This window comes from Chelonoidis abingdonii, chromosome 5, assembly GCF_003597395.2.
Source record: "Chelonoidis abingdonii isolate Lonesome George chromosome 5, CheloAbing_2.0, whole genome shotgun sequence".
Lineage (NCBI taxonomy): Eukaryota > Metazoa > Chordata > Testudines > Testudinidae > Chelonoidis > Chelonoidis abingdonii.
Genome location: NC_133773.1, coordinates 20,717,834 through 20,733,998, shown reverse-complemented (window position 1 = coordinate 20,733,998; position 16,165 = coordinate 20,717,834). Strand labels below are relative to the sequence as shown.

The window sequence follows — 16,165 nt, the reverse complement described above, 5'->3', positions numbered from 1 at the left end:
AAGTGTCGTTTTTCTTTTTTAGGTTATAATATCATCAAAGCCACATTATAGTTACAGTAACGAAGGCATTCATTATAAATCCCTATGTTCACTAGCTAGTTTTTCCCAAAAAATCAGCTATTAGGGCTGAAATAGCTTATACTTACTCTCAGCCCCAGAGACAATTCTATTTTATTATCCAAGTTTATAGAGAAAACTTATGGTATACATTTTTCATTTCTCAAGCATGAAAATGTTTTTTATGCTTAACTATTATTCTGGACTCTGACAACACAACTTGGAGTTAAAACACCCATTGGCATAGATATAATCCAGAGGAAAAAGTGTGTGTGGGCGGGTGCACGAAGAGATAAAACAGTTAAAAATAAAATAAGGTATGAACTAATGAAAGCCAATAATCATCAGTCTTTTCCTTTTCTATTTAAGCATGTAACACAGGTATATACGGATATAACCACGCTCTTGTGTAGATCTGCACAAAGAAATTCCCTCTCAAAAGCAGTGCCACACACAGTCAATCATTCTGTCTCTACTAACTGTTTGCTATCTTAAAGACTGCCTCAGAAGGAGTGTAACTTCTGTGGCAGCATGCTTGGCTGCCTTCTTGACTGTGCTCTTTTGGATGCAGAGTATTCTGGAGTGCAGAAGCTCAGCAGGCACATTTTAAAATTAAAGGCAAAGGTAGAAAATTTTTGCAATTTTGCTTATTCTCTCTTTCCTGACACACATCAGCATGCTATCCTAGAGGGGAATTGCTGTAGTGCTGGTAACCCAGATGCTGGAAGCTCTGCTGCCACTAACAATAGAAACTTTATTCCCTTTTCTCTATCGTCTGTTCAGTTTTCAACTTCCATAGCCTGATTTCAAGCCAGCACTCCCATTTCTATTGCGCAAACCTAACAACTCGAAGCTGTCAGGTCATCTCTGCCCCAGATCATAAAGGTGAGAAAAACCTGTCACTGCGGGGAACTGAGGTAGTGAGGAGAGAAGAAACTGCAAAGGAATATCCCCGCTAATCACAGAGGAAGAGGAGCAAAATTATCCACCACTTGCTTTTTCCTCTTCAGTTTTACCGGAGCTGTAATATGTGCCCAAGGGCCTTGATTTTCTATTTTTACTGAAAAATTCCTGGGTATTACAAAAGTCTTATGTAATTTTTGCCAATTTTAATCACATTTTGTACCACCCAAGTACTTGAAAATACTGATTATATTAAGAAAATCCAATCCATTAGATTATGTAGATAGGCTTATGTGAATAATAAATTAGTCCAAGTATAAATGCGAGGCTCCCTGTTAAAGTATGGCGATATAGTGGAAGACACACAGATGCACGTGTGTGTACATTAGTGCCTGAATCCTAATCAAAGGAGTCATTGTCCTCTCTGCCTTTGAAAATCTTTCCCTTTATTTCTCAGCCATAACACTGTATCAACAGTTTTCTCCATTTAATTAGTAATAATAGTACATTTTTAAGCAGCTGAGTAAGTTTTGTGCTGAAAGCTGTTTTTTTCCCCCCCCATCCGAGCAGGAGTCAAGCCAAATGTTTAATATCTGCAAATCCCTATCTCATCACCCCCTAATGTACTTTTTGGATACAGACTCCTAATTTTTCAGCCTCCTCAAGCCATTTCAGCGATTGACTTGAAGTGTAGTTGTTGTGTGCGGGTTTTTTTGTTTGTTTTATTTTTTGTTTCTTAAGGTGAAAGAGCTCTGGAAGAAGGTGAGTCAAATATTGAAGAGTAAATCCTCTCAAACCTAACTGAAGGAGTTCTGACCGCTGCACATACTGTATACGAGATAACCAAATTGAGCAATAACAACGAGGAGTCCTTGTGGCAACCTAGAGACTAACCAATTTATTTGGGTATAAGCTTTTGTAAACTGGTTAGTCTCTAAGATGCCAAAAGGACTCCTCGTTGTTTTTGCTGATACAGACTAACAGGGTGACTACTCTGAAATTGAGCAATGAGGTTAAGCTCTAACCAGTCCATAACTGTGTCTACAGCTGCTAGCAAGTCAACAGCAAAGAAGTCTACTCCCTATTCTCAACAAGTACCCTCCCTTCAGAGGCAGTCATGTAATGAATTCACCCAAACATGCTTACCTTAGGCTCATAGAAATTATAGTAGGGCCAGATGGAGTACAGTGGTCAGTATCTTTTTAAGTAAATCACAAATACTTTTTTACTATATTAAAGAAATTTCAATATGACAAACAAAAATCAACCCATTTTAGAATCCCTTAATAAAACAGAAATCTGATTTTTCTTCTGATAGATTCACAGCATGATATACAAGCAAGTTGTTTTTTTATAAGCCTCAAACAGCTGTGGTTCATTGGGAGACATAAGGGCCAAGTTGACTCCACATAACTTCAAAGTGAAAGACAATGCCAGTGCTTTCCCCCCTTCAAACCAACACTACAGTATCCCTAATCAAGAAAAATAAAGAAGCAAACAACCAGAATAGATACAGTGAAGAGTATTAATTAGAGAAGAATAGGACAAAGCATAATGGACAAAGCAAGCTGCTTCACTACAAGCAAAGCTCTATGGATTCTGTGGTAAAAAGGTCTTTAATTCTACAGCAAAACCCCCTGCTCTCAGCGGCATTATGGCTAGGAGTGAATTCAGTGACAAATTCTGAAGCTGTAGGATCAGAGAATACACCTCTACCTCGACAGAATGCAACCCGATATAATATGAATTCGGATATAACGTGGTAAAGCAGCAGGGAGCCCCAGATCCTTTAAAGCGCCACCTGAGCCCCGCTGCTTTACTGCTTTATATCCGAATTTGTGTGGAGCCCCAAGCCCTTTAAATCACTGCCCAAGCCCGGCTGCCAGAGCTCCAGTGGTGATTTAAAGGGCCCGGGGGTGGGGGGGGCCTCCCTGCAGCGGCTGGAGCACCGGGCCCTTTAAGTTCCCGCTGGGGCTCTGGCAGCCGGGCTCGGGCGGTGATTTAAAGCGTCAGAGGCTCCGGCCGCTGCAGGGAGCCCCGGGGCCTTTAAATCCCTGCCCAAGCCCCGCTGCCAGAGCTCAGTGGTGATTTAAAGGGACCGGGGTTCCCTGCATTGGCTAGAGCACCGGGCCATTTAAATCACCCCCAGGGAAGCTGGTCCACTCTGGCACAGTGTACCGGCTCTTGCCAGTACGCCATACCAGATTGAACCTGATATAATGCGGTCTCACCTATAAAGCAGTGAGATTTTTTGGCTCCCGAGGACCATGTTATATCGGGGTAGAGGTGAACATCAAAAGTCTCTCTCTTGTCTGTTGCAGTAAGACTCTGGTAAACTCACCTTTAAGTACCCATAACTTGGAAGTCCACAGTTCAGCCACCAAGCCTCAGTATTCAAGAGGCAACTATTTCAGATAATATTATTTTACCTTGAACCCTGCATATTTAGGCCTGATCCTGGGAAGGCTGAGAACCTGGAACTCCCATTGACTGTGAAATGACTGCAATGGGAGTTGCAAGTTCTCTGTACCTCTTGGATTTGTGTCCCAACAGGCCTAATTCTCCAGCTCTTACTCATCAGAATAGTCCCATTCATATTTATAGAACTAGTCACATGAGTGAGGGCTTCAGGAACCAGCCCTAAATTCTACTCCTTGGGACGACTTTTCCCCCTCTCACAAGCACCTTGTAATTATGTAAATTACAAAAACCCAAATTATGTAAAAACTCCTGCTTTTCACTTAGTTTCACCAGTCCCACCAACATCCCAAGGGTTTACCTTGCCATGTTATTCTTTTTTTTTTCTTTTTTAGAAATGTGGAGGAGGTTATTAAACAAACCTCATTTTAAAACTTAAAAATGATGAGATTTTATAAAAGAAGTCTTAACAAAATACTTACTTGGCTTTGAGGGACTTCATGGTCAGCTCCCCAATAAAGGGTCATACCAAGAGAATAAACATGAATCTGTAATACAACACAAACCATCTGTCAACTTAATGGAGGGACAGTTCTGGAAATTCAACAGTATATCTTTAGAGTATTATGTGGGTGTGATGAACTTGACATTCTGAGAAAGGGTGGTCCTCCCCTCCCCCCCACAAATTAGGTGCACTATTGCATGTTTACATTTTTGACAGCTAACCTTAGCCATGGACTCAATTAGCCTCCTTGCCTTGGAGAGCTTCCAAACTGTCCTTTGTCCTGGTCATTACAGTCAGAGCAGCAAATCCCACTATGGGAAAAGACTTGAAAAAATCTTATTAATGTCCTCTAACATTTCCATTTAGTTTTTAACTCTTCATTGAAGATTAAGCCCCAGTATACATCGATAAGATTACGACACTTGATGGTGATGAACACATTCTGAAATGCAGCAGGGCATTCCAATGCTGCAAGTCTTAAAAGGTGCATAGTTCTGAAAGTGGTGAAACACTTAGGATCACAAACACTGGCTTTTGAGTTGCCAACGGATTTTCACCTATGCACACAACATATGAGGTTGTCATCTTAAAATTTCAATCATTGTAAACTCCTCAAAGCAGGGAATGTGTTTTCCTACATATTTGTACATGTCCCAGCACAACAAATCATCCTAATGAGGGCAACTGGCCTTGCTCTAATACAAATAAATAATAAATAAGAATAGAAAAAAGTAGTGAATAATAATGAATCTGGATTGTCTGTATATACAATGTGGTAATGACACTCTTTGTACTGGACAAATCAACTACTGTACAGTGAACATGTGTTAGTAACAACTGTATAATTTAAAGCAAGAGGTGCATTACATAATTGTGGCAACGAGTTATATTAAAATTGAGCATAGATGCCACTTATAGGTGATTCAACCAATCCCATCTTCCCCCAAATAAAGAGAAAATACAAATTTGAGGCCAACTTGAAGCATTAGCTATATGCAGCTAGAATCACCATTAAGAAGTCAATATTTTATGTTTTTGAAATGTGTATGTAAATTGGGAGAAAACTGTTCATGCACATAGCCAACAGAATCCATACAACAATGAAATGCAAACCTGACTTTCACGGTTTTTCTGTACCATATATGCGAATTCAACACAGTTTTATAGTCACATATTCAGGAGGAAGATAGAATTGCTTTAAATATATGTTTAAGACAAAGTTATGTATTTGTTCAGCGCTGACCAGATACCTGACTTGGTAAAAGGCATAGATATTAAGACAATCTCTGCCCTGGAGAGTTTATAACCTACCAGAAACAATATTTAGAGATCTACAATCTACACAGAAGATGCTGTGGGAGACAACGGAAAGAGCTACCATAGTTAATATTTATTATTAGTCTAGTTTTTATGAAACAATAATATGATAATGTCAAATGGCAGCCCCACCTGGGGACATCCTCCTGAAGTAGGCTGTGGCACAACAAGTGTCCCCTCTCAGGTAATCCAAGAACTCTACTTCAGGCTCCCTTGCTTAAATAATACCCTTCTGTGGGGCCAGTTTATTATAAAAAAAACATAATACTATTCAGTTCATAACAAAAGTCCTCCACGCAGTCCCATCTATCATCCCAGTACATATCATCCTCAAAACCCCATGACGTAACACCTCACATGCCAGCATCTTCTATTACACTCTAGGCTCCTCATCAGTCCTCATCTGTCCCCTCTGCTAGGACGGCCACCCCAACTCTTCCAACTGGAGTGTGAGCCCACTTTTCTCAGTGGTAACTCCCCACAAACTCTCTGCTGGGAAATCATCTTCACCGGGGAAGCATCCCTCCCTCTCCCTGTTCCCTTAGGTCCAGCACTCTGGCCATGGATATGTCAATGGGCAAATTCCTCTGCTGCGCTCCAGCCTCCAGAGCTCTCTGGCCCGTGGCTACATCTCTCCAGCTTAGAAGTAAGCAGGCAACACCTGCTGCTGCTGTCTGGCCCTGGCTCTTTGGCTTTGGGATGTCAGGCAGCAAACCCTTCTTTGCTGCTCTATTGCCTTCCGACTTCCCCCAGGAACAACCTACAGCTTCCTTCCAGGACCCTCCATAGTCCCCTGGTAGCTCTCAACTGTCTCTTTCCTGACAAACTCACCCCATCCGTCTGTCTCATGGGGGTCTCTGCCCCTCAGATTCAGTCTATTCTTTATTGCCTCAGGTGTTGCCCTGCTCTCTTAACTGGCCAGATTGGGAGCACTTTTTCTGGTACAGGGGAGCTGGAACTACTTCATGTACAGAGCTGGCCAGCCACCCTGTGATATATAGTTGTATTTACAAATTTACACATAAATATGGACATTGCTATTAAAAAGGCTTTTTGAATTGCAAAATCAACATTAAAGTGCTGAATATACATGAAGCTCTTGCTTCATCTAAATAAAGTTTTATGCCAAGTGGCTTGTGACCTGAACAATAAGTGAGAGTGAAACCGGCAGCCTCCTTCATTCCATTGCCAAGTATCAGTCCTGTATATAAATTCTAAACAACAACAAAAAATTAAAGAGTGCTTCAGCAGACTTTTTCAAATATCTTGTCAAGAGCTCTTATGTATGGTTTTCAACCATCCTAAATTTAAGAAGTGCAATATATTTTGTGCTAAAGAAAAGCAGAGGTAAATATTCAGTGCTATGTTTCAGACATGTGAAATAATGGTTCCACTGTTAACAAAACCACCTACATATTCATGCTGCCATTGATGTCAGTCAAAATAATTAGTAGCCTATTGTCAGCTAGATAGGACTCAAACAGATAAATTTGGTGTGCATTTTAATTTAAAATCATCACCTTTTTTCCTTTGCACTTCTTCAAATTCTTAATTCTTTTCCTGAAGATTTTCAGTGAGTGTATTAATTTTTAAAAATGAATAATCTCAAGTTTCCAATTTGTGGTTTAATTAAAACATATATATGAAATATTTTCAGTTTTCCACTACAAAATGGATGCAATATTCTCCTTTTATTTAATCCCTCCAAGTCAAGGCATGGTAACGTCAGCTGTTTAGGAGCAACATATTCCCTATTCTGTTTTCTATTTATTTTTATTATCTATTTTCCACATTACATTTGAAAATAGAGGCATCCAGAAGAGCACTTGAGTCCTAAGCTTCCTCCAGTTATCACAAAGAGGATTGTCTCCCAAGACACATGGTGTATGAGTCATGCAGAGCACCACGCCAAGGGCTGCACTGATATGAGATTGTGATAGAATTAATACAGCTGACATATGGTTATGGTCACCATGACAGTTCAGTTCAATAAGCTGATGAATAGCAAAGCTTATGCCTGAGGTATACGTGGGAGGAGGGATTATGCAAATACAAAATATTTTTCTTGGAATTTTTCTGAAAATTACTTTATATAGTATAAACAAAGCTGGAGTACATGCCATGAAGGGATTTGTGGTAATGGTGTGCCTAAGGAGAAGACAGTGGGCCAACTTTTGCCTAATGTTACATCCACACAAACTTTTCTGATTTCGAGATCTCATGAATTTCACTGGTGTTGTAGAGGTGCAATTAAGGGCACAATTTGGTTTGATACCCATTAGATAACAATTTACGGCCCAATCCTGAAACCACATACTATCAACTGCAGACTGACTTTTTCTTCCTTTAATTCATCACGACCAATGGAACTACATCAAGTTGCAATAGCAGGGCCATAGCTTAATCTGGGAGAACTGGAATATTCAGACCCCCAAAGTCTTAGCTTGGTTGTAGCAGGGACCTTTGTACAGGTGAATGCCAACAATCAGCATGAACTCAGCTCAACTTCTTTTGCATTGTTAAAAAGACAAAGTTATTCATGGTATATGTCACTTTGGAAAGGACATATTTAATTGTTTAAGAAAGCACATGTCATACTCATGGTATTAACAAGTGCTAAAGTGCTTTACACTGAAAAAACATACAATAACCAAGTAACCCATGTAGTTTTTGAGAGGTTAGGAGGAGATTAATTTCAATCAGTAAAAAATCAGGTGAAACAATGCAATAGGAATTTGTTTTTTGGTGGGGGAGAGGGGTTATTTAACATTTTACACAGAGGATTAACATTTTCAGGTTTGTGTGTGTGAAATTTACTCTAAAACTGATTGCTACTTCAAGAAGCTAAAAAAATCAAACCCAAATGAATTGGTATTCATCATTATTTGCATCTTCAATGTATGTTCCATCACGTTGTTTTCTGAAAGGAATCCGATAATATTTAAAGATGTACATTCAGTTGGAACTAACCTGACTTTTTTTTTGTTATGGTGGTTGTGACTGCTCAGTGGAAAAATTAAAGACTTATTTGCAAACTGGCTTCCAACTGCATGTGGTTTTGGACCACAAACCAAACTAAAATGGCTACCCTCATGACACAGTTTTTTTTTTGTTAGTCTGTTTTGTAATTTATTGTTATTTTTTACCTTTAAACCTATATCTGAAATTTGGATTATAAAGGAATGGTTAGAAGTCACTGTTTGACATCTTTAACCATAAAAATAAGCTTTATTCCCTAAATACAGATCCCTCAATTGCAGGCACTACATACTTAGCAATGTTTCATATATGCATCAGAATCTCTTTTCACTGAGGAAATGATGGCCACAGAACTAAGTCTTCCTTGTTCTCTGGGAAGACTGCTGTGGGCTTTTCCTTCCTGTTGGAAGTCAAAGTCAGGTATCAGAGACTCTCAGTTTAATGGATGTGCTTGTCATTGACTCAGTCATCTACAACTAAATGAACTCTCCAAATACTGAGATGGTACTTCTCCTATTCAGCTTATTACTAAGACCTTCTACTAAAAGATTAGAGAACGTTACCAATTTGTGCCATAGACACACTGTAGCTATGCATGAAAAGGAAACTAGACAGTTGCAATACCATCAACCTTAAACAAACAAATACATACATACATGAATAAATCTGGCAACAGAGAATGGAGAGAAGAAAAAAATATACTTACCAAAACCAGGTAGTATGGGTATAAAATAGTTAACTGGTAACAATAGTTTTTCTTTACTACACAACAAGAATAATTCTGGAATAAATTGCCTAGGGAGGTTCTGGAATCTCCATCTCTGGAGATATTTAAGAGTAGGTTAGATAAATATCTATCAGGGATGGTCTAGACAGTATTTGGTCCTGCCATGAGGGCAGGGGACTGGACTCGATGACCTCTCGAGGTCCCTTCCAGTCCTAGAGTCTATGAATCTATGAAAAAAACCAACCTTATTAATTCTAGGTTGGCTAATATACAAACTGAACAGTATTCCCAAAACATCTGAGAGTCTCGTGCCTTTTCTCAGCAAAGCTTTTATTACAGAGCATTGTAAGGAGGTCCCAGACTAAGACTAAGACTGTTATTTTTACAAAATGTACTGCATCTCTACCATATAGTGAAGAACTATTTTTCAAAATAAGTGAACAAAGCACATTTTGGTGTGGTGCTCCATTGTATGCTTAATTTGCAATCAGTTTGCTAAAGTTCTTCTGAATGTAGTATTTCACAAACTATTACAACAGCACTATAGAATATAAACAAAACTGTATAAGCTATATACATGTGAAGCAATCTTTTACATATAAAAATGCTTGTAACGAAGAAAATGAATTGCACTTACTCATATTTGTTACAATTTGATTTTAAAAACAGTTATATTACTTTCATGTTGGTTTTTCACATTTTTTCAGTGGAATATTATATACTGTTCTCTAATTGTTCATTATGGTTTGACAGACTAATGTCATGCTAAATATTTTTTTGGGAAAAAAATCCCATACCAAGGTTAGGCTAACTGTTTATTTGATCATCATGGTTGAGGCTTGTGCATTATGTCATGTCAAACTCCGTTCATATGCGATAATGTCAAATACATTAAAACTAGATAAATGCATCTATTTTCAAAGTTGTGCTGATAATAAGAAGATTAAAAAGGAAGCTAAGCATGCGTTCTTATATAAATGTGTGTGTTATGTATGCACACTGTACTACTTAAGATAATTATATCAAGGTAAAGTTCAAATATGAACTTCAATAAGAGTTGCAAGTACTCTGCACCTCCAAAAAATTATTTATTTAAATGCTTTTTGGTAATCCTGATTTTTGGCTTTTATGATTTATATTAAAATATTTTGAACAGTTTTCACAAGAAATAAGTAACACTAAATTCGTATCACAAATTTATTATTTGTGGAATGATCTGCTAATGTATATTTCAAATAAGCCTACAATTACAAAATCAGGGTTTTTTTTGTTCAATTTAACAAGAGACTTGGAATCAGTAAGGCATTCACTGTCTGACTAGCACTTTGGATGATATTTATTGTTGAATACATCATTTCTTCTAAACCAAAGAAATTAAGTCATGACCCAAATACTAATGCAACCCTGTCATTGTGTTTTAAGAGGTCATTACAAACAGGAATTTGCTTTGGTTTCAGTAAAATTCTGACATGAATCAATTTCAGAACAAGAACTGAAAATAAAACAAAGATTTCCACTCCGAAACTAGTTTGGTAAATTGCAGTGAAATACACTGAATGAAGACTGCAGCTTAACATTGGAAACCAGATGAAATTAGCATGTATACAACCTAAGAATTGCCAGGTAAATAAATCACAGAAACTAACCATGACACTACCCAAAACTTAGCTTACTATACATGGAAGAGAAGACCACACTGGGGTTATGGGCAAGATGCACAGCAAAGGTACTGTAACCATAAACATTTTAAAGAAATATACACTCCAGTCATGAGGCAATATAACTGTGCCTTAAAGAACATTTAACAGATTATTAGACAGGGGAAAAGTTTTCTTTCATTGTAGTAGGGTTTGACTTCTATCTATTTTTATGCCAGAAGAGCAATGTACTTGATTTTGATTGACATATTTCCCCCTGACATATTTTCCCCCCAGAATCAGCAATTAGTCTCCATATCCTTTTCATTAGATTGTTTTGTCAACCATCCCTTGCAATGGATCAAAATATTACCCCAAAGAAACCTTCTTCTACTTCATCTAAATCTACACTATATTATGATTTGTATTACAGCAGCAACCAGAGGCCTCAGGATTAGAGCTGCACTGTACAGTTGGCAAATATTAGCTGGTTGAAATGTCTGGGGAGATTTGAAAAAAGGAAAAAATTGGGTTTGAGAGAAGGAGATAAAGAGAGACATTTGAGAAGGATTTTGGAATGAATACCGGGGATGAAGGGCAGATGGAGACAAAGATGCAGGGTCAGCATTAGCAAAAGAAATTTCACTTAACTCTGAAGCAATACACATATAGAAACTGAAATATTTCTGAAGGAATGCTATCCAACACAGACTGACTTTTCCTTAAAAAAAGAAAGAAGTCTGCCTCATAAAGCCTTAATCTACAATACAATAAGCCAGTGGTCTCCAAAATGGGGTGTGCAAGAGGATCCTTGAGGATGCACAGCAGGAGGAATGCTTTTTTTTGTTTTTTTGCTGCTTCGGCACTTCAGGTGGGAGTCCGAGTGGCTTTTCTTCCCCCTCCCCTTTGGCAGTTCTGAAGGTTTCTTTGTTTTTGCTTTTTTTTTGCTTTAGCACGGCAGGAAGTGCGTGCTCAAAAATTTTTTACTGATAGGGATGCGCGATCAAAAAAGTTTGGAGACCACTGCAATAAGCTACATTTGAATGATTTCAGAGTTCAGTAACCTAAAACAATAAAGTTGTACATGAAGCCTATCTGCTCACTCTGATATATACAAGTTCATCACATACTTTTTCTCCTATTACATTTAAATTTTATACATACTCTTTAAAAATTCACTCTATTCAACCAGCTGAAATTTTAAATTAAAATAAGCTAACATAACTATAAGACTATATTCCTGATACCTTTTGGTGGCAGAAACTGCAGACAAATGAAATTCTATGGCCTAATTCTGGTAGACACTAAAATAGATGTAAGTAGCACAGTCCCCCCACAAAATCAAGTAAAAAAGTACTGTTAATATACACTTTTAACAGCTGTTAAAAAGCCCCATGCACGCACATCTGCCATGTAGTACGAAGGAATTAATTGAACTGAAGCTGCATGAACCACAGCTTGGCCAGGCAAGTTTCAGATACATACATACATGGTAAACAGACATATGGATCAAGCCCCTAATGCTATGGCTGTACCTTGTTAAACTCATACATAGGGGCCTACTAAATTCACGATACATTTTGGTCAATTTCACGGCCATGGGATTTTAAAAACAACAAATTTCATTATTTCAGCTATTTAAATCTGAAATTTCTGTGTTTTAATTGTAGGGGTCCTGACCCAAAAACAAGCTGTGTGTGTGTGGGAGGTGGGGTTTGCAAGGTTATTGTGTGTGTGTTTTTGGGGAGTGTTGCAATACTGCTACCCTTACTTCTGCACTGCTGCTGGTGGCGGCACTGCCTTCAGAGCTGGGCAGCTGGAGAGCAGCGGCTACCGGCTGGGATCCCAGCTCTGAAGGCACAGCCTCTGCCAGCAGCAGCGCAGAAGTAAGGATGGTATGGTATTGCCACCCTTACTTCTGCGCTGCTGCCTACAGAGTTCGGCCCTCAGTCAGTAGCCACCACCTTCTGGCTGCCCAGCTCTGAAGGCAGCAGTGCAGAAGTAAGAGCAGCCAAGTATGGTATTGTCACCCTTACTTCTGCGCTGCTGCTGGCAGAGACTCTGCCTTCAGAGCTGGGCGCCCAGCCAACAAACGCCGCTCTCCAGCCACCCAGATCTGAAGGCAGTGCAGAAGTAAGGCCGCAATACAGCAACACCCCTAAAAATAACCTTGCAACCCCCCTGAAACTCCCTTTTGGGTCAGGACCCCCAATTTGAGAAATGCTGGTCTCCCCAGTGAAATCTGTATAGTACAGGGTAAAAGCACACAAGAAAGCAGATTTCATGGTCCGTGATGCATTTTTCATGGCCATGAATTTCATAGGGCCCTACTCATATACAACTACTTTGTTAGAGGCCCAGGAGAATGGCCTCTTCTCAAGTTGACTGGGGAACTAAAACCTAGAAACCCAATTTTCTTCAAATTCTGCTGCATCGTTTCAGTTTGATGCAGTGGTGGTTTGATTTGGGTTTTTTTTTCCTGCCACATGTGTATGTGCAAAGTTAGCTAGAATTCAGCCCAAAATTAGATGTATTCAACTCCAGTAAAAAACTTCAACACAACACTAAAACCAAATACCACAAGCTAAAAGGATATAAACCAAGTTAAACCAACTGTATGAGTAATCTCCTGATGCAAACCAGAGCATATATATGTCAACATGCAATAATTTCCCAAGGAAATATGAATTCAGGTTCTTGCAGCGGTCACAACTGTACTACCACCACCTTACAGAAAATTATGTTACCAGATGTCATACAATAGCAAAATGTACATTTTCATAAGCAAGGGCCACAATCTGAGAGAATTAATCAGAGCGGCATGCGGGGACAAAGGCCATAATTTGGTCATCAACAATGAATGAGTTCAAGTACAAGAGAAACATGTCACATCAATCCCCATCAGTTTTCACTTCTTTCTATGCAACAGGGAAACACATGGCCTCTGGTTTGCAATACAGAGTTAAATTAAGAATGTGCCCAACTTTGAAGTAAAAGATTTCACCTAGACACAGTTCAGCTGCTTAAGGAATTTACTGATTATTTTCCTGGTGCTTTTGATACAAGAGTTCTTAAGCCAAATTCAGAGCTAATACAAAGTGGCACAGCTTCACTGACTTCAACAGAATTGCACCTGCTCATTCAAGTTATACATTTTAGTAAAGATTTCTAACTACAAGGTGCTTCATAGTACCACTATCACAAAGTTTAGAATTATCCCTCCTATCCGTCAGTTCTGGATTCTGCAGTCCCTAGTCTGGCAAAACTTCCACTGACTTGGGTACTGCTGTTACACGTATAAGGACTTCTGTCCCTTGACCCTGAACAGCTAACACACTCATATATATATGAAGTATATATATCACCTTGACTGTGTTGCAAGGCAAGAGGCCTGAAGCTAAGTGCTTTCAACCACTGAAGAAACATATAGGAGCAAAATACATTTCTTGGAGGGCATCCTTCAGAGTCTTTATTCAGTTGATATGGTTCTAGAGAAACTGACAATTTAAAAAGTTTTCAGGAAAAAAAGTCGAAGTGTAGCTAGTCCTTGCCCATGTAATAGCAATAGTGCCAGTACCAATCTCCTTTGGAACAAAGCCACACAACTGCTCCTCCAGGAGGAGTCCTGCAAAGCCATATAAGAGCTTTCAAACATACAGCTATTTTGGCTGTAGTCCTTTGTCATGGAGGCTGTTGATCCCTGAGGGGTTCAGCACCCCCTGCGCCTGTGACAAGCTCCACTAAGCAGAGTGATCCACCTGGGGATTAACTGACTAAGTAGCTGGGCGGCAGTTAATTAGGTGAAGAACACCCAGTCTAATAAAGATTTCCAAGTTATCAGTCAAGAAGCCTTAGAACAGAGAGACGACTTCCCAGAGAGCTCACCAGAACAGAAGAGAGAGAGGAAGTTCCCCCTCTCTCAGAACAGAGAGAGGAAGTTCCCAGAGAAGTTCTCAGAGAGCTCATCAGAAAAAAAAGGGGACCTAGGAAAGGGCAGTGTAGCAAGGCAAATGAATGGCAAAGTCTTAGGAAAGCCCAATCCCAGTGAAGGGACCTTACACACAGCAGCAAGAGGTCCAGGTCTTTGGGGAACTACACACCACTCCAGAAACAAGCTGCTGTAGTTTTCCCTCTGGAGGGACCCCAAGTCCAGAGAAGGAGCCATTCTAGAACCCTGAAAGGGCACCATTCACGATATACAAGCCTCGCAGATTTGACTGATTACCTCAATTTCCCCCATGGGTTATGTCATATCTGACCACAGCGGCCACATCACGGTGACTTACACACTATTATACCCTGCAACATCCCCTTAAATAATGGTTGAAGAGTTCAGGATTATGAAGACCAGTCAAATGAAAGAGGTGGGACTATAACCCCATCCTCTCCTCATTCCCAGCCCTTTCCATATTCTGCTAGGCTGAGGGGATATTTTGCTGAAGAAAGCCCTAAAGCTGGAAAAAAAAAAAAAGGCTAATTGGGCCATTTGGAATACTAGTCAGTTAACTATGCAGATACAACTTTGATTTATATTCAAGATCACCCTTACTTAGGTGAGCACCTAATCTTGGAGGGAGGAGAGCAACTCTGCTATGCTATTTCCAAAATAGTAACTGCTCAGTATGTAATCTTTAAAGGCTCCCAACACAATCAAATCAAATTCAGTTTTCTTCTGCACAAGACAATCCACCTTGAGAATCTGATCCCAACCTTTAGGGCCCATTTTGCCTGTACAAAAGAAAAGTAGTTTGCTTTAGACTTAAAGAAATGTGGAGGGAACAAATGTCCCACTATTTAAAAAAAGTAAAGGCACATGTATGTTCACAGACACAACCCCAACCCTTTGGGCAAAGACAAAGTACCTGTATGAAAAATATACTCAGCCCAAAAGGTGAATATTCTTTAAAGAAGGACCGTTTGAAGCCATTCTGCAGTCTTAGTAGTAAGGGTGCTACATAAAAGAAAGTTTCTACCAAATCAGTTATAATACAGTTTTATAGAGACTAACATTTTATGGGAGAAACGGGAGTGTACCTTTTCAACATCTGAAAGAGATGACAGTGACTGGTTCTGCAGAACCTCTGGTGCCGTGAATGCTCGCAGGTCCTGATTGGAAACATTTTCATCTGTAAATGACACACTCCCAGATGGAAGCAACAGCAAAGACCACGGAGAAATGATGAAGCTCAGGTCAGTAGGATCAGCTATATTTGAAAAAACAAACAAAACATAATTGAAAGGCAGCTGCTACCAAATAAAAGGACTCCACATAAACCCATTTAAGTGTTCATCTGACAAAGAGAAAGTTGGGAAATGGAGTGGATGATCTAATTAGTCTTTTTCATTTGTAACTTCTATGACAACAGAAGTTAAAATAACTTTCATCACAAAAAGTTCATGGGAGATAAGCAGCAAAGACCTTTCTGACAATTTCATTATTTTACTTTGAAAACATTGATGATGTTTATCTGGAATTCTTAAACAAAAGATCTACCAAAAACATGCACCTTCCTTACTGTTTAATATTTTTAAATAAGATTGAGAAGACAAAGAAATAGACTGAAACAAAATTGTCACATCTGATTGCTAATGCTACTTAAATACAATGCTCAAGACAAGAAG

At 39.2% G+C, this 16,165-nt stretch overlaps 1 protein-coding gene across 9 annotated transcripts in view; it reads right to left on the bottom strand.

The window, feature by feature from the left end:
• The window catches only part of PTPN13 (protein tyrosine phosphatase non-receptor type 13), a 187,367-nt gene that overhangs the window by 109,906 nt on the left and 61,296 nt on the right, over positions 1-16,165 (bottom strand). For all 9 annotated transcript variants that reach the window (XM_032800220.2, XM_032800218.2, XM_075066128.1 and 6 more), the window contains exons 3-4: positions 15,578-15,747; positions 3,861-3,926 (exon numbers count right to left, since the gene is read on the bottom strand). In XM_032800220.2, the coding sequence (XP_032656111.1) occupies positions 3,861-3,926; positions 15,578-15,747 (236 nt within the window). The remainder of the gene's footprint in view (positions 1-3,860; positions 3,927-15,577; positions 15,748-16,165) is intronic.